Genomic DNA, 25,127 nt, shown 5'->3' on the forward strand with positions numbered 1-25,127 from the left:
TATTTTTCTAACAGTATACCGTCAGAAAAATACTTTTCTGATGGTATTCGTATTTTTCTACAGGGTTTTTGCACACACAGAAGTATAAGTTTCTAGTAGTGATTGGATGGTTCTGTGCCCATCCGACTAGAAGAATGTATTGGAAGCATACATCAACAAGATCAAGACTGATTTATGGGAGGTTCTATAGTTGTCATATGTGAACCAAGACATCACTTGAGGTTTCACAAATGTGATAGTGAAAACATGACCTGAAAACCCTTGATGGGTCAAGATTCAGCAATGGAACAGGATGTAATCGAGATGCTTTGGTGGTGTGCCCTTCTTTTCTATACACTTTGTCCTCACTCGTGTGCACCCAGAAATAACTTCCTGGTTGGTCACCCATCCCAAAATTGCTCCAGACCAAGCATGCTTAATCTCAGAGTTCTTTGGAGTTAAACATCTAGAAATGAAGTTACAACTTGTTAGTATGAGTATCCTATTAATCCTCGGTCTACACCTAGAAATAAAGTTACAATTTGTTGGTATGAGTATACTACTAATCCTAGGTCTACACTAGCCATGCGCAACTGCAATACACGCTCTCGTGAAACCATGAGAGTTGTCTCTGTTACTATTCTATAATGTCTCACCTCTTCGAGGTCGAGCCCGCTTACATCTGGTAGCTTTTCTACAACATAAACTGCTGTCATAGACCAACACCAGTCTTTTATACACACTTTTTCCTCACTCATGCAAACCCGGAAAGACATTCCCGATCGGTCACCCATCGTAAAATTGCTTCAAGCTAAGCACACTTAACCACAGAGTTCTTTAGAGTTAGGCTTCAAGAAAAGAAGTTAGTACTTGTTGGTATGAGTATCCTATCAATCCTATTAAGCCCTGGGCCGGGATGTTACACCTTGGTTCATGGCTAGGCTCTAGAGGTTGTGCTGCGCCGCCATGTCTATTTGCCGAGCTTGCCCACGACACCACAACTGCCACAATGAGCCATGCCTAGGTAGGCGTGGTGCTCGACGAATTGTGAACAAGGAGAGAAAGGTGAGAGTGTTGTGGTAAGGCAACTAAATGTATATTGTAGAGTAGCCATAGCCCCTTGGATCACAAATCAAACACAATCTGAGCTGAACCAAGCTTGTCAGAACTAGGGGAAGAAACATGTGACGTTGCACCGTATGAGCCATGCTCGGGCTAGCCATGCATTACCAAGCTAGCTAGCCATGTTGGGCAGGACCACCCTTGCAAACATGCCCTAAATCTCTCCCGTCAGCTTGTACATTTGTGCTAAAACAGATAGCTATCGCGCCAAAAAGGGAGCTCTACACCACAACCCTAGAATAGAGACATACCGTTGATCAGTATAGGTCAATATAGCGATGTTCCATCGGTCTCTATAGACCGCTGAAAGTGGCCTCAGTATAGCTTATGCCGACCGATATGTTGTTAGTGAACAACAATCTAAATCCTTAGGGGCTATGAATATCGACACATAGTTTGACACTATAAATACTTTTAGCAACTCACCATCCAATGCAAACTGTTGATAGAGACAATATATATGTTGCTAATCAACATTACATAATGACCCCTAAATTATCTATTATCAACATAGACATATTCATTACAATACACATTAATCATACAAATAAAGGCATTGATTATTATATGTATAAAACAATAACATTGATTCATTGATATGGGAGCTACTAGCCTAATGTAAGGTCAAAGTGAACATCATATAAGTACAACATCTCTACCACTACCTCCTATGACCAAAAAGTCAATACACCCACCATTTTGACAATTATCTCACTAATACCTAAAGCTCAATGCTGAAATTTTAATAACAACAAACTCATAGTCCTATCTCTCATAAGTTCAAAACAAAATACAACTACGATGAGCACTTTAACTTGTTGACACCACATTCAAGTATGATGTCTAGCACCTCGTAGGATGGCCTGGAATTCAATATGAACCCAATTAGCGGTAATTTTTAGCAAAGTTGGCGACACTAAGGGACATAGTAGGAACAAAACAATAGCATCAGTAGATTCACATAGATCTTGGAATAGAATAGGAGGTCATCGATATCAGTACCATGGATAATTTGTGCATGCCAATAGGTGCAAGATCCAGTAGAGTCTAACCAAGCAGCCCATAGTGATGTAGAGTTGAATAATCAAAATTGAAATCAAAAGAGAATAAATCTGTAACATTCTAGCCCACGACTTAATATGATTAATATGATTTCTTATACCAACAAGTTACAACTTCTTTTCCAGAAGGTCATCTCCAAAGAACTCTAAAGTTAAGCATGCTTGGCTTGGAGTAATTTAGGGATGGGTGACCGATCGGAATGTTCTTCCTAGGTGTCCATGAGTGAGGACAAAGTGTGCAGAAAAAACTGGTGTTGGTCTGTAGTCTGTGTCCTACTATGGCTGCGAGATGTAAGCAAATCCAGTCTTATGGAAGCGGGACAAAATGGTATCGGAGCCGACCCCCACAGTTTCACAGGCTCGTGTCACAGTTGCGCAGGCATGGTGCGCATTGGCTGATGTGGATCTAGAGTGGTCACACAGCATGGCACATATGCTAGCACTAGACACATGACGTGGCCAAGAGGGGATGTTTCTAGCTTGGGGTTGACTGACGAGGACGTCGGTCTCTTAAGGTTGAGCATGTAATATGCTAGCCTAGGGCTTAATATGATTAATATGGTACTCATACCAATAAGTTACAACTTCATTTTCGAAAGGCCATCTTCAAAGAACTGAAAAGTTAAGCGTGCTTGGCTTGGAGAAATTTAGGCATGGGTGACCAATCGAGAGTTCTTCTCAGGTGTGCATGAGTGAGGACAAAGTGTGCAGAAAAGACTGATGTTGGTCTATGAGGGTAATCTATATCCTACAAAATCCATGACATCCTCATCTAGATCTCCTATTCCCAAGTTAGTAGCAACAGAACAAAAAATCCCACCTTCACCTGCAGCAAATCAGATTAGGACCACGGGGGGATCTACAAGACAGGGAGAAAAGCACAAGCAGTTAGCTACCTGGCGCCGGAGGATGGGGTGAGCGGGGAGTTGGGGAGGACCATGCCCTGTGCCTCATGGCCATCAGTCAATCACGCGGTGTGATGAGCTCAAACAAAGTAGCAGCAGTGGTGATGGCGGTTGCACCCTTCTCTTCCTAAGCATGGCTCTTCCCTTCCTTCTCCTTGGGCTAGCTGCTCCTTTGGGAAGATGAAGGGCTAGGAACCAATGGAGAGGTGGCAGGGGAATTTGGGTGGGTGGATGACCGGGGACTTGGTTGGCCGATGTCATGTCAGCGGGTGTGAAAGCCCTAGTTTGGTTTTGGATAATTGATAAAACCCTAGTACTAACCTCTATGCTAAGTGTGTGTAGACTTAATGAGGTTGGTACATGCCAAGTGTTGGAGCAAGAGATGATCATGGTGATGACCACAAGGTGATCAAGTGCTCAACTTGGAAAAGAAGAAAGAGAAAAACAAAACCCTATGGAGATCAAGGCAAAGGTATTGCTTAGGGTTTTGGTTTTGGTGATCAAGACACCATAGAGGGTGTGATTACATTTAGGATAGATAGCCGTACTATAAAGAGGGGAATTCTTTGGCTAAGCGGTTATCAAGTGCCACTAGGTATCATTGTTCATGTGCATGGATTTAGAACCTAGTGAGCTAACTTAACTCCTTCGAAGAAAATGTTTGTGAAAATGCTAACACACATGCACACTTGTTGGTACACACTTTGTGGTGTTGGCACACTTTGAGAAGGAGGTGGAGTTTGAAGGGTAGAGAGAGGATGGTTTCCTCTCTCCCTCCCGCCGAGCTTGCGAGGCGGGATTCGGCGCTTTTGAGAAAATGAAGTGCATATTTTCTATTGCGCCGGTGGGAAAATTGGAGAAGTCGCGGGAGTGTTTCTCGCTGAGGAACACTCACCGGACGCTGGCTCAGAGGCACCGGACGCTGTGTCTGAACGTCCGGTGCGCAGGCTGCCTGGCTCAGCTAGGGTTGGGCACCAGACGCCAGGCACCGGACGCAAGCTGGAGCGTCCGGTGGTCTGAGTCCGGTGTCCGCACGTTTTGCAAACCTCTCTGGGTGTGAGTCCGGTGAGCACCGGACGCTCAGGGTGCGTCCGGTGACCCTGCAAGTTTGCGGAGCTCTCTGCGCATGAGTCCGGTGTGCACCGGACGCGTCCGGTGCTAACTTGTTCAGCGTCCGGTGCACTGCAGGTGACCGTTAGACTCTGACACGAGCGTTTCGAAAGGTGACATGTGGCTGACGTTGGAGCACCGGACGCTGAGTCTGAGCGTCCGATGCCCCTTTAAGAGCGTCCGGTGACCCCGTGTTTTTGCCCAGTGATAGAGACAACGGCTCTATTTGCTTGAGGGGCTATAAATACGTGTTTGGCCGGCTTAGGGCTGTCTCTCTTGGCATTCTAACATACTTGACATACTTGTGAGCCTAAGCAAACACCTCCCACTCATCTCCTTCATAGATTAAACATCTTTGTGAGATTGGAAGTGATTCCAAGTGCATTTGCTTGAGTGATTGCATCTAGTGCCACTTGGGGATCGTTCTAGCTGCGGTTTTCTTGTTACTCTTGGTGGTTGCCGCCACCTAGACGGCTTGGAGCAGCGGAGGAGCTTTGGCACGAGTTGGTGATTGTTCGTGGCCATCTCCCGGTGATTGTGAGAGGTTTGTGCCTACCTCGGCAGAGAGCCAAAGGCAACATTAGTGGATTGCTCGTGTCATTGAGCTACCTCACTTGTGGGTGGGTTCTTGTAGTGTCCTAGTGAGGACGAGGTTCGTGCTACACCTCTTAGCCACCGAACCACCAAGTGTTGGTCGACACAATGGGGACGTAGCATGTCGGCACGCAAACCTCGGGAGAAAAATCTTGTGTCTCCATTGTGTTTGTTGATTGGATTTCTCCCGGTGATTGGACTTCATAATATTGTGATTGGTTCATCCCCTCTACGTGGTGGTATAAAGATCAAACTCTCTCTCTTACTTTCTTGCAAACTAGAGTAGCTTACTTCTTGTATAGAAACTTTAGGTAGCTCTCTAGTGTAAGTCGAGACTTAGTTCTTGTGTGCATAGTGATTATATCAACTAGAGTTGTTGGATAGGTGGCTTGCAAACTCCCCATTAGAGCTAGAGCAAAAAGCTTCGCTTTGTTATTTACTAACCTCTTGCTCTAGTGAGTTTGTAGTTTTTTAAATTGGCTATTCACCCCCCCTCTAGCCATATTAGGACCTTTCAGGGTGGCAAAGAATTGGGGCGGTGCAGCGGGGCTTTGGCTCAGACCATGGACAATGAAGGAATTGAGGGGAGGATAACGGTGGCTAGGGAGTTGGTGTGGGCAATGGCTCAAAAGGTGAAGGGGTAGGGTTTGAATAGGAAGGGCCTTTGGCCTTAAAATTTTTATGGAACGCGCCTTTTTTCATTTCGGGTGCGCTCGAGGCGACCGAAGGTGTGTCTTTTTTATCATTTTATGCCGACTGATGGTTCAACACTACATGTCAATATTTTTAGCGACCAATATTTGCTCTAAAAAATTACATTTACCGACACTTAGTGTGTGGAGCAATTATACTGATCAACTATTCAACTGAACTTATAACGACACACATGTGATGCTATATTAGTATTGTTGGTGGGTAGTGGAGCCGGTTTGTTGGAAAACTCTCATTTGTTGAAGTGGAGCATAGTGCGGCACCGAGTGGGCCGAGACCCATCGTGTGGGTAGATGGAACCGTGTTACTGAACTTATAGCGATACACATGTGATGCTATATTAGTGTTGTGGGTAGTGGAGCTGATTTGTTGGGTCGAGACCCAGCATGTGGATAGATGGAACCGTGGGAGCCTCCAGGTTGTGTAAACCCTTGGATAGCTGCAGGATGGTCCGATGGCTAACTACCGAATGAAGTTAGGCGATCTGATTCCATGGCAATGATTTAGGGCTCATTCGGTTACCCATTTCTAGCCTGAAACGTCCGAGAATATTTTTGGTTAGCCATTTCTAGCCTGAAACGGCTATTTTCAGCCCAGTACAAAATATCTAATAATTTCAGGTCCAAAACAGTTCCAGGCCATTCCAGCCCAGAAACGAATGGCCCGCCTGAAATGGCCTAGAACATTTCGAGCCCAGTACAAAATATCAAATGATTTTAGGTGCGGAACAGTTCCAGGCCATTCCAGCCCAAAAATGAACGGCCCGTATTTGGGCGCGTATTTAGCCAACCATGTGCTTAGACTTCTCCATATTTAGTTGTACTTGCGAGGAGGTTTACAAGGTGATCAGAAACCGAGCGTTTCGGTAAACAGGCATATATATATATATGCCCGTGGTTAAGGTGTCGGTGACAAAACCGAGCGTTCCAATTTCAAGCAAAAATAATGCATTGTCGTCCTCATAGATTTACAGTGGTGAGCATTTCAGTTCACACAAATTAATGCCATTCATCTGATGAATAGTTGTCGTGTACACTAGTACAAAAAAGCTCTACGCTGGTGGTGGAGCATAATTTTTACAGGCGGTTTCAATTAAAGAACGCCTGTGGAAAGAAATCGGCTTGCCCGACTCTAAACCCTCAACCCCACTGGTAAATGTTAGAACTATAGGATTGACTAGGAGTGGATCTAAATGGGGTAGATACATGGTGAACCAGAGAGTGAGAGCAAGTGAGGTTGATGTATACAGTCATTGGAGGTAGGTGCCGGTGCGGTAGTTGCAACCAGAGGCAGCCATGGAGTCGGTGAAGATCCTCTACGCTAGGGCAGCGTCGGTTGGAGAAGGGGTTGATGCAGTGGAGATCTTGACGGTGGTGAAGTCACTGGAGGTCCTTCCCATCACTGGTTGCGCGCCCACTGTAGATCAGAATAGGATTTGTTGGTGGGGAAATGGCGGCTCAGATCAATCTCGTACTAAAAGCCTATCGGCCCCCACCTCTTTATATAGCGCAGTGTTATAGGGGCCCTCCAGCCATAGATGGGCTGGGCGCCCCCAATCAGGGCGTGAGTCAAGTCCCGATTAGGCCTTTGGGCCTAATCGGTGAGAGATCAATCTAACATTCTCCCCCTTGATCTCAACTATAACTTTATCCTTTAAACTATAACTTTAAACACTTTTCTCTTTACTCGTTCCATCACAGATGAGTGCATAGAGCATGTTTCATTGTCACGGTCTATCACCGATAGATTTGACTGCTATGATACATGTCTCTGATTTGAAATAGTAACTTTCACTTTGGGCCATTTATAGACTAGGAATCATAGGATTTCCCTTAAACCCATGTCGGCTACGTGTTCTCTGAACACATTGGGTGCTAAGCCTTTTGTAAGCGGATTCGTGAGCATAGTTTTAGTCCTTATGTGCTTAAGACTTATGATTTGATCCCAGACTTTATCCTTCACAACATAATACTTTATGTCAATGTGTTTGGCAGCACCACTTGACCTATTATTGTGAGCATACTGTACTGCTGGATCATTATCACAGTATAACTTCAGTGGTTTATCTATGTTGTCGACCACCATTAAACCGGATAGGAACTTCTTTAATCAGTTCACCTGGCCCATTGCCTCATAACATTCTACAAACTCGACATACATTGTGGACAATGTAGTGACGATTTTTTTGAGCTTTTCCATGAAATAGCTCCCACTGCGAGAGTGAGCACATATCCAGATGTGGATTTTCTATCATCCCCCGCATAATCAGAATCCCAGTACCCTAGTATGTGCAAGGATTCTGACCTTCTATACATCAGCATGAGGCCTTTTGTGCCTTGCAAATAACGCAAGATAGCAAAAACCAACCAAGTAACCCAGTAACAAATGCTAGGTCAAGGCACACACACACTTGAGCAAACTGCAAGCTTCCGACAGCAGAAGCATATGAAACCACTTTCATTTGATCGAGCTCATATTGGTTCCTAGGGCATTGAAAATCCCCATATCGGTTGCCCTTGACAATGGGTGCAGGTGATGCACTACACTTGTGCATATTAAATTTCTTTAGAACCTTTCTATATATGTCTTTTGTGATAGTCCTAATACCCCTTTTACTCTATCTTGGTGAATTTCTATGCCCAAAACACACTACACGAATTCTGGGCTTTTGTGACAATCAGATTATGATGATATCAACCAGTTTCCTGTCACTGCCTGCCTACAGTAACGAAGTGGCTATCGTCACAAATGGTGGGTCACTAAAGAGCTTCTATGACCACTAGAGGACATCGTCATTGATATAGTGACGAAAATTTTCCTATCATTAATGCAATGACGAAGCCAAATTCGTCATAACAAATTGAACCAAATAATGCCATGTGTGTGATAACATGACACATATAACATATCAAATGACACATCAATTCACATTTTGTCCATATAGCATGGGCTTTTTTATTATATTTTTATTTCCAATCAACCCAATTGGCCCAATTATTTTTTCAGCCCAGCAACAAATTTGCGATTTTTTCCTTGAAGCCCAACATTACAATCTTGGCCCACATTATAGGCCAACCCAATTAAAGAAATAATCACAAATTATAAAGCACATAAGCAATTGCACAATTATAACAATCAACCCATACAATAGAATATATTCCTGCCATAAGCATAACCATCAACTCATAAAATATTAATTCCAGAATACATGATGCATACATAAGAAACATTTCAGCCACATTCTAGGCTTCCAGCCACCAAAATACAACACCATACACAAAATCAAGGCAAAAGTATTAAGACTGTTTGGCTGTTGGTTACAGCTTAGTCATCCTCCAAGTTCAACTACGGTACAGTAGTCACTACTACAAAAATAATTAACGGAAACTGGCAAAAATGATTAACCAAGGCGGTTTTTGCAACCGCCTCGAAACAAAGGTCACGGTAAATGGACTATTTTTCGACACGGTTGTCTGCCCGCCACAGTTAATCGAATAAAAAATTAAAAAAACCCATGGACAGGCCCGCGAGCCCATCCGCAGACCCGCTGAGCCCATCCATGACCGCCGCTGCCGCCGTTGCTCGCCGTCGGCGTCCTTCACCAGATCCGGCCTTGCCGCCACCGGATCTGGCCACCCCAACGCCAAATCCGGACTCGGCCGCGCCGGCACCCGCCGCTGGAGGAGCACGCCCGCCGCAGATGGAGGAGGGGGCCGCCGAGATCCTCATCAACGCACATGGAGGAGGAGGTGTCGGGCTCCCTGTCGGCGCAGATGGAGGAGGTGGCATCGAGCTCTCCATCGGCACAGAGATGAAGGAGGGGGCAGGCTTCCTGTGCAGCACAAATGGAGGCTGGGGCCATCGGGCTCCCCATCGAGGAGGAGGAAGAGGGGCACGGGAAGGGAGCGGAGGGAGGAGTTGGTGCACTGCGTATGTGGCGGGGAGCAGCTGCTACTGCAGCCGCTCCTCCAGGGTGAGCGGGCGTCGTCGCGGCTCGCAAGAGAGGTGAGGGGCACCGGGCCAGTGGGAGAAGGGGAGGGGACGCGCACGGGCCAGTGGGAGGAGGGGAGGGGGAGGGGGACAGAAGGGGAGGGGGCGCCGCCGGGCTGCTGGTAGGGAAGAGGATCAGGATGGGAGTGAGAGATGGGTCAAAGAAGGAAACCCTAGCTCCATATTTATATGATGACTGCTAGCGGGCCGATATGGGCTGTCTACTGGGCCACTATTTTAGGAGGCGGGCTTCATAATATGCCCGCCTCGGTTAATGGATTTACCAAGGCGGTTGCGTTATAACGTCCGTCTCGGTTAATAGGTATTAACCGAGGCGGTCGTATTACATTGCCCGTCTTGGTTAATTGATTTTAGGAGACAGTTACTTCTAACCGCCTCGGTTATTAAAAAATAACCGCCTTGGTTAATCCGAGGTATTAATCGAGGCAGTTGTAACTACTGCCTGCCTTGAAAGAAAAAATGGAAACGCCTCGCAAAAGATTTTTGTAGTAGTGAGTACTAGCCTCACAGAAGTACTAGCCAACAACACATTCTAGCAACCAAAATCCCATACACAAAAGTACCGGTAGGAGGATCAAATGTTGCACGCATTCAAGTAGCTCAGCCCAAAACGGTTCACAACCTCTAAGTTCAACTACGCAAACTATCAGCCTTGAAATTCCAAGTTCATCCACCAAATTCTTGTTCAACCATACACGTACACCATAAACAAAAAATTCAGCCACCAAAGAAACAATACAATAGTCTTGATTTGGATGCAAAGGCACAAGAGACAAGTTTAAAGCTATGTACCTGAGCATAGCTTAGGGAGGACTGATCTGACCTTGTCCAAATGCTATCATTTGTCGAAGAAGGCTCTGAGTATCTGCTGCCATCTTTCTAAGGCTCTCAATTTCCTCAGCTTGTTTGTCCACTTTTGCATCAGATTCCTATGTCTAGGCCTTCAATCTTTCAAGCTCCTGCTGAAGTCCTGCAGACTCTAGCTTCTTTGCATTCACTTCAGCTTGTAGCTCTTTCATCACATTGGTTGTCCTGGTAGCGGGCTGCTGAATTCCAACATTGCGCAGAAATGTATTCGACTTCGGCAACACTTTAGAAACAGCTTCAATAGAAGCCTTAGCTTGCTGCCCATCTTCTACTGATGGTGAAGTGAGGGCTTCCTAGGCATGCATATCGTCCTATCAATCAAAGCAAGGTTTCAGTTTTACATTATTATATAAATAAAGGTTCATTGCACAAGGTACTTAATAAAAGAATGAAAAAGAGGTAATAGTTTAGTACTTACTATAGCTTTCTTCACAGGTTCACTAATTTGATATTGTGCGTGTTTTGTATGGGTTTGGTGGTCTGCTCTCAGGAGTCTATGCATACAATGAAAAACAATAAAACCACTAAGGTATGCACCAACCCTTGCACGTCCTAGCGGTATTCACAATCTTTTTGGAGGCAAAGGTGGCCGGTTTGAATCCTAGTTGGTGTGCTAAGTGCTTTGTCATCTGCCAGTCGTCATAGAAGCACAGATTCCTTGTGGTGGCAAAAGAAGTTTCACCAAGATCTTTTAGATCAAACTTTGAGGACAAAAACTTCTTTGTCTCCAATAGTAGACTGGTATCACTACTAGCAAGTAGGATATCATCCACATATAGGATTCGGAAGATAAAGTTTCTATTCTTAAACTTTGAATATACACAATTGTCCTCAACGTTTTCTTTAAATCCAAAATGCTTTATGGTTTTTTTAAACTTCAAGTACCACTATCTTGAAGCTTGCTTCTACCCATAAATCGATCTCTTTAGGTGGCATCCCAACTATTCTTTCCCTTTCATGACAAAACCTTTTGGTTATGCCATGTAAACATTTTCCTATAGATCCCAATATAGGAACATGGTTTCACATCCATCTGATGCAACTCTAAATCATAATGTGCCACTGAAGCCATTATGATTCTGAAGGAATCTTTACATGAGACTAGAGAAAATGTCTCATTGTAATCAATTCCCTCCCTTTGTGTGAAACCTTTTGCCACAAGTCACACTTTATACCTTTCAACATTCCCTTGGGAGTCACATTTTGTCTTGTAGATTGATTTGAAGCCTACTGTTTTGTCTCCTTTAGGAATGGGTTCTAAGTCCCAAACTTCATTGGTCCTCGTTGATTCCATTTCATCTTCCATGGCTTTAAGCCACTTTGATGAATGATCACTTCTCATGGCTTCTTCAAATGAGGTGGGATCACCCTCCATTTGAGACTCTTTTGTGTTATACACCTCATAATCATCTGGAATGACTGATCTTCTAACTCTTTGAAATCTCCTAAGAGTCTCATTAAAGGGTGCCTCTTGGGGCTATTGTTGTTCTTTCCCATGAGCAACAGGTGGTGGTTTCATGGGATCGTAAAGGACATGTTCCTCATGTTCATCCATTGCTACCATAGGAGAACTAACAACAGGTGTTGGCATTACAATGACAGGCACTGTTGGTGCAACAAGAATAGTTAGTTAAAAAATAGATCCTGAATCATTGGAGTGGGTACACATACCCGCTTCTCTTCAAGATCAGTTTGTCGAGCTACCATGCTCCCCTTGATCATTTCATTCTCTAAGAAGATTGCATGTCTCATTTCTACAAACTTTGTGTATCTATCTGGGCAGTAGAAATGATAACCTTTTGACCTTTCAATGTAGCCAATGAAATGGCAACTCACTATTTTGGGATCTAGTTTCCCAAAATTTGGGTTAAATACTTTAGCCTCAGCAGGACTCCCCCGGACACGTAAGTGATCTAGTGAAGGTACTCTTCCTGTCCACAACTTATATGGTGTTTTGGGCACCGACTTACTTGGTACTCTATTAAGAATATTAATGGTGGTTTTTGAAGCCTCTATCCATAAACTTAATGGTAGGATGGAGGAACTCATCATGCTATGCTCCATACCCATCAGGGTACAATTGCATCTTTCAGCTACTACACTCTGCTAAGGTTTGCCCGATGTGGAATACTAGGCTACTATACCATTTTCCTATAAGAACCTTGCAAAAGGTTCAGGAACTTGGCCATATGGGGTGTGTCGACCATAGTACTCCCCCCCACGCTTTTCATAGGAAAAGGACCACAAATGTCTGTATGAATTATCTGTAGTATTCTTGTGCTTCTTTTCACATCCTCATTGATTTTCTTTGTGTACTTTCCTTTAATGCATTCTATACATTGCTCTAAATCTGAGAACTCTAATGGAGGAAGAATATCATTCTTAACTAGTCTTTCTATTCTTCACCTCGAAATATGGCCTAAATGTTATTGCCATAATTTTGACGATGCATCTTGAGTTCTCTTCCTTTTTCTATTCGAATCCATAGACAAGGGTACATTATCATTCACATCGCATACGTAATTAACATATTCGCGAAGTGATAATAAATAAAGGCCTTGCTTTAAAAAAGCAATACCAACACTGTCATTATTACAAATAATCTCACACTTGCCATTTACAAAATGGCAGCCATAACTATCATTGTCCAAACAAGACACGATTATCAAGTTTCTTTGTAATGAAGGAACATAAAGGACATCTCTAAGCAAAAGGATAAAACTATTAGCAAGTTCTAAAGAAACATCGCCAATAGCTTCCATGTCCACCTGCACTCCATTTGCCACTTTAATTTGTCTTTCTCTTCTTTGCGTAGTCCTCATCGAACAGAATCCCTGTAAAGAATTTGCAACATGAACAAGGGCTCCTGAGTCAATCCACCAAGTAGATTTTGAATACTGTACATATAGAGATTCATTTACAAAAGTAATAATATTCTCACCATTCTTTTCTATTATCGTCTTTAAGAATTTGGGGCAATCTTTCTTTAAATGCCCCTCCTTGTGGCAGTAGTGACACATGTTGTTGTTAACCGAAGGTTGAGACTTTTTCTACAGGGTCTGCTGATGCATGGGTGCTTTGCCCTTTGCCTTTGAAGGAGAGCTCACATTGGCACTGACATTCTTTCTTTTGTTATCTCTAACATAGTTGAGGGTGCCACCATTGGTGGCCTTGATCCTCTCTTCCTCTTGAACACACATCACCATACAAAGCTCTAGGTTCCATTTCACGGGCTGGATGTTGTAGTTGACAACAAAAGTGTCAAATTCCTTTGGCTACGAAGCAAAAATCACATGAACAAGGAACTCTTCCTTGATCCCTAAGTACTTTGGTTTAAGCTTGTTGTTTAAGTGATTCATCTTTGATATGTGTTCTTTGATGCCAGTGCCATTGCCACGGCCAGAGTAACTTTCTATCATCAGTTGCTTAATGAACAAGGGTAGCATATGTCTTTGAAGATCCATAAAACTAACTCTTTATATTTTCAAGATACTCTTCAATAGTATCACACTCTTCAATTGAACCCACTATTGTAGGATCAATTGTGTTCTTTACCACTACCAAATATTTCTTGTTGACAATGGTCAAGTGTCTCTTTTGAAGGTCAAAGAGCATTCTTTCATTTACATACTTTCCTTCTTTTGTTGCACATGCAGCAACAGTCTCATCAGTTCCCCTCACCGGTTCCACTAGCTTAGTGGGAAACGGTATGGAGATGACCCAGTCGACCTCAGCCAAGACGAAGGCCAGGTCAATCTTTTTCTTCCATTTTGTATAGTTGTCTCTTTTGAGGGCTGGAATATCTTTGATATACGCCATCAAGGAGACTTCTGAAAACACAGTTAAATAAAGTGAGAACATAATTACAATAATTGCATGATTTAGTTCCAACTTTGGTCAAAAGTAAAACATACAATTAATCCTTTTACATTAATTCTACATCACCTTTTGGCAAAGCACTGGCTCGACCATTGACACCAGAGATCCGCCCAAAAATGGGCACCACTGCGGTGCCTTTCAACAGCATCACGCTCAACCATCTATGAGCGAGAGCTCTAGCGAAGGGGCCCGTGGTGGCACCGGTCTTACACCTCTGGCTCGTCATGGTCGGCCGGCCACTGCTGTTGGCCTCCTTGTCAGGTGCGGTGAACGTGGGAGAGAGAAAGAATGGAAAGAAGAAAGGGGAGCTGGCGTGACTTGGTCCAGTAGCGGTTCTCTCCTCCGGCACGGGCGGCCGTCCTGGCCGCTACCATTGTTCTTGGTGCCGCCGACGCCTCAAGAGAGAGAGAGAGAGGGAGGACACAAATGAGCTAGGGTTTGGGGTGACGGCTGCAGGGGCCAGGGGGCATTTTAACCGCCTGAGTTTCACTTCCAGCCGTCGGATCGCAATGGACGGTCCCGATCGACCAACCGCGCGCGGGCCAAAACAGGCCCAGGTGGGGCTAGAGAATCCTGGCCCAGGCCCAGGTTGCCGCCTGAGCGTGGGGACGACCATAGCAGGCGCGCCAAGCGGGCCGCCATGCTACACGTTTTGGGCCAGTTCTTAGCCAGGCCCAAAGAAAAGCAAAGCAAAGAAAGGGACGCGCACATGCTGCTAGTTTGTTGGGCCACGCTGGGCCGCTCTACCACCCCGCGCGAGCGCACAGTGGGCTACAGGTCAGCTGCCGCACGGGCTGCTTGTGAGGCTAGGCCAAATGACCAAAATTGCACAGTTTTGTTTTTCGTTTTTCCATAAACAGTTTTAATTCATATTTAAATGATTTTTCATAAATCTTGATACTAAACTCTGTAAACTATAGGATCATCTAGGAGTGGATCTACGCGGGGAAGAACCTTTGATTGCTGGATACATGGTGAACCAGAGAGTGAGAGGGAGTGAGGTAGATGTATACTGTCGTTGCAGGCAGGTGCTGGTGCGGTAGTGTTGGATTCTGAGGCAACCATGGAGTCGGTGAAGATCCTCTGCGCTAGGGCAGCAACGGTCCGAGAAGGGGTTGATGCAGTGGAGATCCTGACAGTGGTGAAGTCACTGGAGGTGCTTCCTGTCACTAGCTACGCGCCCACTGTAGAACGAATTAGGGTTTGTCGGTGGAAAAATGGCAGCTCAGATCAACCTCGTACTGAGAGCATGCCGGGCGCCCCCCGATCAGGGCGTGAATCAAGGCCCGATTAGGCCTTTGGGCCTAATAGGTGAGAGATCATTCTAACAGTAAATTTGATTCAGGAAGCCTATATAGAATGCTCAAATCCAAGGATTGCCCTTCGTATCCGGCTGCAAATTAAGTTCTGATCCTCTGGCTAAGCAAAGCACCTCCTAGAGTGCAGTTCTTCGAGTGGCTGCTTATTTATGGAAGGATTCAGTGCAAAACAAACTTACGTCGTCAAATAGTGATGCATAACCCAATCTGCGAGGTCTGCAACCAAATGCCAGAGTCTACAGATCACATCATTGCCGAATGTGAATTTGCTACTGAGGTTTGCGGAAAGTTGGGGATAGTCTTTCAGAATGGCAACTGGGGAGTGGCCTCTCCACGAAACTACAGCACCATTCCATATCCCAAACAAGCAGTTCCCAACCATCGTTGCCCTTTGTTGCTGGCAGTTGTGGAAATAGACAAATTGCTGATTCTTACTGTAATATTTTCCAAACAGCAATGTAGTTATCATTCGGAAGAAAACGCAGATGTAAAGCTTTATTATCTGATGGACTTTTCAGCCAACATCACTTAATACAAATTTAAGGTGGGGGAAACTCTCCCTCCCTGTTCACACTCAAAAAATAATAATTGTAGTGTAATGGACTCTAGACGTGACCTGTCCACTCCACCGGAGCATTTCAGGCGGTGATGGCTGCTATTGTGATGGGGACGCTGTGGAGCACAACAGTCTCGACGGTGAGCCCGGGGCCAAAGCCAAAGAGGACGCCCCAGTCAAAGCCTTCTCCGGTGGTGGCCTGGCCCTCCTCGGCGGAGCGTTTGCGCATCTCGTCGAGGATGAAGAGCACGCAGGCACTAGACATGTTGCCGTACTCGGACAGGACATGTCGCGTCGCGCGCATCCGCTCCTTCTTTAGCCCGACCTTGGCCTCCACCTGGTCCAGGATCGCCGGCCCACCGGGGTGCGCCACCCAAAAGATGGAGTTGTAGTCGGTGATCCCCAGCGGCTTGAATGCCTCCTCTAGCGAGCGCTCTATGTTCTTGGAGATGAGCCCAGGCACGTCCTTGAGCAGGTGGAACGTGAGCCCGACCTCACGGAGGTGGCCGTCGATGGCGCCCTCGGAGTCCGGGAGAATGGTCTGCGACGCCGACACGAGCTGGAACAGCGGGCATTCCACACGCTTGTCGGGGTCAGCACCGACAATAACCGCCGCCGCCCCATCGCCGAACAGCGCCTGCCCGACCATGGAGTCGAGGTGGGACTCGGATGGTCCCCGGAATGTGACGGCAGTGATCTCGGAGCACACCACCAGGACACGCGCCCCGCGGTTGTTCTCGGCGAGGTCCTTAGCCACGCGCAGCACCGTGCCGCCCGCGAAGCATCCCTGCTGGTACATCATCAGGCGGTTGACGGAGGGCCGGAGGCCAAGCATCTTGGTGAGCTGGTAGTCGGCGCCCGGCATGTCGACACCGGAGGTGGTGCAGAAGACGAGGTGGGTGATCTTGGATTTGGGCTGCCCCCACTCCTTGATTGCCTTCTGTGCCGCGGCCTTGCCTAGCTTGGGGACCTCCACCACCACGATGTCCTGGCGGGCGTCCAGCGACGGCGCCATGTACGCGCACATGTTGGGGTTCTCCGCCAGATACTCCTCCGTCAGGTGCATGTACCGCTTCCGGATCTGCGACTTGTCGCCTGCACCAGGCCAGTGAATGTCAGACAGTTAGAGTTTGAATAAAACCACCATCGTCAGTGGTCAAAGGCAAGACCGCCGTCGTCCGTCAGTTTTTGGCCATTCGATGGAGACGGCGACGACGACGGCTAAAGTGAGACAATGATACTCACACATTCTCTTGAACTTCTCCTTGAGGTCGGTCATGTGCTCACTCTTGGTGATTCGGAAGTAGTAGTCCGGGTAGTCCGCCTGGTGCACGCAGTTGGCCGGCGTCGCCGTCCCGATCGCCAGCACGGTGGCCGGTCCCGTCGCGCGCTGCGCCTTCCTCACCTCCTCCACGGTCACAGTCGCGCCGGCCATCGTCTCTATCGGCTCTTTCTCTCTACGTTGTACTAGAGACGGCAGTAGGTCGCTAGCTACTTCGGATGGTCGGAGCGAGACAAAGAGCTAGCTGCGACGGCAAGCGAGCGCTGTGGAGGTTGATCGGCTGTGGCCTGTGGCTCTGGGATGAGAGCGCTGGCTGCTTGCTGTTATATAGCCGCGCAGCGGGGGCAAAGTGTGTGGATTTCCCTTTGACATAAGAGGACAATCGATTTTCATTTTTCAAGGTTGTGTGGTGAGAGTGACTGCATGCATACATGCATGTGTTTAAATCGTGCCTGTTCTCCATGTGTGAGGTGACTTCAACGGCCGGTCAGGTCGTCACTACCGGTTTCCATTCGTCAGTCGGTCACCCCACGTGATTACGTGGGGATTTTGAAGTCTAACCAATGGTATGGTCTCTGTCTTTTCTTCCCCCACCCCTTTTAATATGAGAGACATTGGAAAGTACTCCCTCCATACTAAAACAAAATCGTTTAAGACAATGATGTGGCCTCCGAATATTAACTTTGACTCATTATTTTTATACAAATATTTACCATAAAGTGGTATATGTATATTTTTATGAAAGTATTTTTCAAGACTATTTATATGGTTTTGACATTTCTAAACACAACAACTTAAAAGTTATTCGATTTATATTCCCAATGCTTCACTCAAAACTTGTCCAAAACGACTTTCTTTATGGATATGGAGGAAGTATTGGCTAAAGCCTTGTTTAGTTGCAAAATTTGCAAAATGAACACTTTAGTATTTTCATTTGTATTTGACAAATATTATCCAATCATGGACTAACTAGGCTCAAAAGATTCGTCTCGCAAATAACAAGCAAACTATATAATTAGTTTTTTATCTATATTTAATGCTCCATGCATGTGCTGCAAGATTCGATGTGACGAGGAATCTCGAAAAATTTTACAAAATTTGTGGAAAGTAAACAAGGCATGTAATGAGAAATTCTGTATATGTTGAACATGATCACCTCAACTACCATTTGGTCTATTTGGAAACTTAGAAATGGTCTTTATTTTCATAGGATTGGCTGGAGAAGCATAAAAATGTTCCTTTGTAGCATTACTGGGCTCTTACTGAATTCACTACTGAAAACTCGAATACTTCTGAGTGATGAATTTTTCTATGTGTTTTTCTCGCTATGCACAGAAAAATACTATTTTTTCAGTGAGTTCCACAATATATTGATAGAAAAATACAAAAAAAGTAATTTTTCTGTTCGTGACAACTCACACACGGAAAAAATATACACTCACAGAAAAATATTAATTTTTCTGACGGGTTTTCTAGACCTCACAGAAAAATACTATGCACGCACGGAAATACACTTATTATGTGGGTTTATATAAAACGCATAAAAAAAGAAACGCACACTGAACAAAAGAAACACGCAATCTCATACTAACTTGATATGAATAGGCAATTTTTCGTTTAATCTCTCTCTAAAATTTGTATCTAGTTTTTCGTTCTCATACTAACTTCAAATTTCATGATTTTTTTCCTAAATTTTTCTAAAATCATGCTCTATCGAGTTATTGTACTCTTACAGCTATTCATTTAGTCATCTTTTCATTTAACTTTGTTTTGTCAATTCAGCATTTAAATTTTCAAAAATAACAACTTCAACCAATGTTTTGAAATAGTAAATGATTTCAGCTGAAAAAATTGTCAACATAAAAGTTGGTGAGCTCATCAAGATCTACAAGTTTAATCTTGGTGATTGCTTTATTCAATAAAGTTTTAGTAATATTATTCACAAATTGACACATGTCTCATATAGTTACATAAACTATGTGAGGGATTTGTGGATTTGTGAATAATATATACTACTACTTTGTCAAATGAAGAAATAACTAAAATAAAAGTTGTAGATCTTAGTGAGTTGTACTACTTTATTGGTGATGACTTTTTTACGTGGAATCATTTGCTATTTCAAAATCTTATTTCAAGTTGTTAATTTTTTAAATTCAAAAATTAAATTGTTGAAACAAAGTCCAATGGAAAAATGACCAAAATAAAAGTTGTAGATCCTGATGAGTTTTACAAATTTTTTGTTTGTGACTTTTTCATTTGAAGTCATTTGGTATCTAAGAATTGTGTCATAGATCTCATATTTTGAAATTTAAATTTTGAATTGTTCAAATAAACTCATATGAAAAAAGAACGGCCCAACAGCGAAAAACGGCCCCAGGCCCAGCCACGTGTGTGCACCCCCTCTCCCCGCACCCAGGCGCGACCTGGGCCTGGGCCTGGAAACTTCCTGCACGCCTGGGCTTAAAGGCGCCTAGCGCTATCCTAGCCGATCTCGGCCGTCCATCTCAATCCGACGGCTAGGAGCAAAATTTGGGTGGAATAAAGTCCCCACGCAGCCGGCACCCAAACCCTATCTTCATTTTTGTTCTTCCACTTCCTCTCTCCACTCAGCAGCCGCATAACAGCAGCGCTGCTCATGGCGACGGCGGTGGGCGAGCCGCAGGCTAGGCTCTCGCACCTCTCCTTTGTCTATCCCTTCCGCCGGAGAATTGATGATGGCGACCACGAGGCCTCTCGCCGGTGCGCGCGCTCGCCCGCTACTGAGAACGCTGCCATCAAGCGGCTGTGGGGCCGTGTCCTGAGCCCTAGCCAGCCCGTCGGCGGTGGCTCTGAAAAAACGGTCGTTGGGGAGCAGGTGGGTCTCTTTTCCCCTTTAGGGTTAGGGTTGCGATACTGTCCGCATCGAAATCCGTCATTCTTCTTCTTTTCATTTGACTTTCTTTTCCAAGCCCGAGATCTACATTCTTTAGAATGCTGCATGGTTGTATCAAGTGTGCTAGCTGGAGGTGGTGGGAGCCCTTTCTGCTTTGGTGCCTGTTCGTTGACGAACACCAACGAGGTATGCACCTCTTCTCTCCCTTTGTCGTTGTGTGTAGGAGGAGCTCCTTGTATGCAGGATAATCCGTGTGTTTCCTTGCTCTATAGGTTTTCCTCCAAAATATAAATATATGAAACCAATAAGAGAACTATAGTAGGCCGGTGCATTAAATGTCTGTACAAATGCCTGGCTGGAAGGAAAAGGAATGTCTATTAATATTAGTAGTTGATACCCTATAATTGTATATTTGTCAATAGATCATATATTGTATTGACTTTGTCATGTACTGAGTGGAATCTAGATTAACCAAATAGACTTACTATTTCCATTGAATTTGTCACCATAATTTCATTTCATTATTCTTAGGGGGCGTTTGGGACTGCTTCACAAATTCTGCTCCACAAACTCCACCGTGGAGCAGCTCCATAAAAAACTGGAGTTTGTGGAGTACCTCTTTAGGTGCTCTCACAACTCCACCCTTTTTCTTTAAACTGAGTGCGTGGAGCGCTGAAACTGTTTGGCTAAAAAACGTGGAGTAGAGCAGTCCCAAACACCCCCTTACAGGTAGAGTGGAGTGCAAGGTGAGGCAGTTTAGTATTGGTTGAACAAGAAAAAATAGTTTGGTTTCTTTTTCCATATCCATATTTGTGAATTCATTGTAGTATTCATGTTGAACATGTAGATGACTAGATATCATATCTGTATATATGATATCTGTGCTGATAGATCATACGGTGATTCAATTTTTGACGTAAGTGTTGACTCCATTCATGATAGACTACTGATTTATGTATTATTTGAATGAAGCCTTGTTGGTCATGCACATAAATTACTATATGGACAATATATATTTTAATATGTTGTTGCTACTGTTTCAAAATAAATTATTTTTTTTGTGTGTTTAACTCTTTTTTCTGTGAGCATGGCTATACAGAAAGATTGTTTTTAGTCTAAGCGAAATAATTTTTTCTGTGAGTTCACCTAGACTCATAGAATAATACATATTTTTCGTGTGCGTTTATTTCTTTTTTCTGTGTGGATATCCACACAGAAAAATTATTTTTTGTCTGAGCGAACGTAATTTTTCTGTGCGTGCAAGACTGACAGAAAAATTATTTCTGACGGAGAACTAACAGAAAAATTCAATTTTTCTATCATTCTATTTCCGTGTGTATTTTTCTGATAGTACACCGTTACAATCGTATTTTTCTGTAGGTTTTTGCACACACAGAAGTATTTAAGTTTCTAGTAGTAATTCGTTCTGTGCCCATCCGACTAGAAAAATGTATTGGTAGCTTACATCAACAAGATCAAGACTGATTTAGGGGAGGTTCTATGGTTGCCATATGTGAACCAAGACATCACTTGAAGTTTCACAAATGTGATGGTGAAAACATGACCTGGAAATCCTTGATGGGTCAAGATTCAGCAATGGAACAAGATGTAATCGAGATGCTTTGGTGGAGTGCCCTTCTTTTCTGCACACTTTGTCCTCACTCGTGCTCACCCGGAAAGAACTTTCTGGTAGGTCACCCATCCCGAAATTGCACCAGACCAAGCACGCTTAACCTCATAGTTTTTTGGAGTTAAACTTCTAGAAATGAAGTTACAACTTGTTAGTACGAGTATCCTATTAATCCTAGGTTTACACTAGCCATGCGCAACTGCAATACACGCGCTCATGAAACCATGAGAGTTGTCTCTGTTACCATTCTATAATGTCGCACCTCTTCAAGGCCGAGCCCGCTCACATCTAGTAGCTTTTCTAGAACATAAACTGCCCTCATAGACCAACATCAGTCTTTTCGTACTTATTGGTATGAGTATACTATTAATCCTATTAAGCCCTGGTGCCAGGATGTTACACCTTGCTTCATGGTTGGGCTCTAGAGGTTGTGTTGCGCCGCCATGTCTAGGAGCCGAGCTTGCCCACGACCACAACTGCCGCACTGAGCCATGCCTAGGCAGGCATGGTGCTCGACGAATTGTGAACAAGGAGAGAAAGGTGAGAGTGCGGTGGTAAGGCTACTAAATGAATATTGTAGAGTAATCATAGCCCCTTGGATCACAAATCAAACACAATCTGAGCTGAACCAGGCTTGTCAGAACCAGGGGAACAAACATGTGACGTTGCACCGTATGAGCCATGCTCGGGCTGGCCTTGCATTACCAAGCTAGCTAGCCATGTTGGGTAGGACCACCCTTGCAAACATGCCCTAAATCTCTCCCGTCAGCTTGCACATTCGTGCCAAAACATATAGCTATCGCGCCAAAAAGGGAGCACTACACCACAACTCTAGAATAGCGACATACCGTTGGTCAGTATTGGTCAATATAGCGATGTTCCATCGGTCGCTATAGACCGCTGAAAGTGGCCTCTGTATGGGTTATGCTGACCGATATGTTATTAGTGACCAACAATTTGAAGCCTTAGGGGCTATAAATATCAACACATAGTTTGACACTATAAATACTTTTAGCAACCCACCATCCAATGCAAACTGTTAATAGAGACAATATATATGTTGCTAATCAACATTACATAATGACCCCTAAATTATCTATTATCAACACAGAGATATTCATTACAATACACATTAATCGTAGAAATATAGGCATTGATTATTATATGTATAAAACAATAACATTGATTCATTGATATGGGAGCTACTAGCCTAATGTAAGGTCAAAGTGAACATCATATAAGTACAACATCTCTACCACTACCTCCTATGACCAAAAAGTCAATGCACCCACAATTTTGACACATATCTCACTAATACCTAAAGCTCAATGCTGAAATTTTAGTAACAACAAACTCATAGTCCTATCTCTGATAAGTTCAAAACAAAGTACAACTTCGATGAGCACTTTACCTTGTTGACACCACCTTCAGGCTGTCTAGCACCTCGTAGGATGGCCTGAAATTCAATATGAACCCAATTAGCGGTAATTTTTAGCAAAGTTGGCGACACTAAGGAACATAGTAGGAACAAAACAATAGCATCAGTAGATTCACACAGGTCTTGGAATAGAATAGGGGGTCATTGATATCAGTACCATGGATAATTTGTGCATGCCAATAGGTGCAAGATCCAGTAGAGTCTAACAAAGCAGCTCATAGTGATGTAGAGTGGAATAATCAAAATTGAAATCAAAAGAGAATAAATCCTATTGTGCATGCCAATAGGATTAATATGATACTTATACCAACAAGTTACAACTTCTTTTTCGGAAGGCCATCTCCAAAGAACTCTAAAGTTAAGCGTTCTTGGCTTAGAGAAATTTGGGGATGGGGTTATTGATAGGAAAGTTCTTCGTGGGTGTGCATGAGTGAGGACAAAGTGTGCAGAAAAGACTGATGTTGGTCTGTAGTCTGTGTCCTACAAAAGCTGCCAGATGTAAGCAGACCCGGTCATATGCAGGCGGGATGTTACAGAATGGTATCAGAGCCAACCCTCATAGTTTCACGAGCGCGTGTCACAGTTGTGCAGGCATGGTGCACATTGGCTGATGTGGATCTATAGTGGTCACACAGCATGGCACATGCGCTAGCACTAGACACATGATGTGGCCAAGAGGGGATGTTTCAAGTTTGGGGTTGACCGACGAGGACTTTGGTCTCTTAAGGGGTTGAGCATGTATGCTGGCCTAGGGCTTAATATAACTAATATGGTACTCATATCAATAAGTTACAACTTCATTTTTGAAAGGCCATCTCCAAAGAACTCTAAAGTTAAGCATGCTTGGCTTGGAGAAATTTAAGGATGGGTGACCGATCGAGACGTTCTTCTCAGGTGTGCATGAGTGAGGACAAAGTATGCAGAAAAGACTGATGTTGGTATATGAGGGTAGTCTATATTCTACAAAAGCTACCAAATATAAGCGGGCCCGACCTCATGTAGGCGAGATGTTATAAAATCCATGACATCCTCATCTAGATCTCCTATCCCCAAGTTAGTAGCAATAGCAACAACAAATCAGATTAGGACCATGAGGGGATCTACAGGATAGGGAGAAAAGCACAAGTCGTTAGGTACCTGGCGCCGGAGGATGGGGTGAGCGGGGAGTTGGGGAGGACCATGCCCTATGCCTCATGGCCATCAGTCAATCATGCAGTGGGATGAGCTCAAACAAAGTATAGCAGCAGTGGTGATGGTGGCGGCACGCTTCTCTTCTTGAGCACGGCTATTCCCTTCCTTCTCCTTGGGCTAGCTGCTCCTTTGAGTTGCGCATTTAACCATGCTCGATTTGGGGGAAGATGAAGGGCTAGGAACCAATGGAGAGGCGGCGGGGGGATTTGGGTGGGTGGAGGACCGGGGACATGGTTGAACGATGTCAAGTTAGCGGGTGGCAGAGAATTAGGGCGGCGAGGCGGGGCTTTGGCTCAGACCATGGACGATGAAGGAATTGAGGGGAGGATAACTGCAGCTAGGGAGTTGGTGTGGGCAATGGCTCAAAAGGTGAAGGGGTAGGATTTGAATAGGAAGGGCCTTTGGCCTTAAAAAGTTTAAGGAACGCACGTTTTTTAATTTTGGGTGTGCTCGAGGCGACCGAAGGTGTGTCTTTTTTATCATTTTATGCCGACTAATGGTTCAACACTACATGTCAATATTTTCAGCGACCAATATTTGGTCTAAAAAATTACATTTATTGACACTTAGTCTAAATTATACTATCCAACTATTCAACGG

General features: G+C 44.4%; 1 protein-coding gene across 1 annotated transcript; it reads right to left on the reverse strand.

Annotated features, from left to right (window-relative positions):
* LOC8064819 (chalcone synthase 7) lies at window positions 16,021–17,689 on the reverse strand. Its single transcript, XM_002450831.2, has 2 exons — window positions 17,360–17,689; window positions 16,021–17,209 (listed from the first exon to the last, which is right to left on the reverse strand). The coding sequence occupies exons 1-2, from the start codon at window positions 17,547–17,549 to the stop codon at window positions 16,197–16,199; spliced, it is 1,203 nt and encodes a 400-aa protein (XP_002450876.1). The 5' UTR covers window positions 17,550–17,689; the 3' UTR covers window positions 16,021–16,196.

The sequence above is a fragment of the Sorghum bicolor genome, chromosome 5 (assembly GCF_000003195.3).
Source record: "Sorghum bicolor cultivar BTx623 chromosome 5, Sorghum_bicolor_NCBIv3, whole genome shotgun sequence".
NCBI lineage: Eukaryota > Viridiplantae > Streptophyta > Magnoliopsida > Poales > Poaceae > Sorghum > Sorghum bicolor.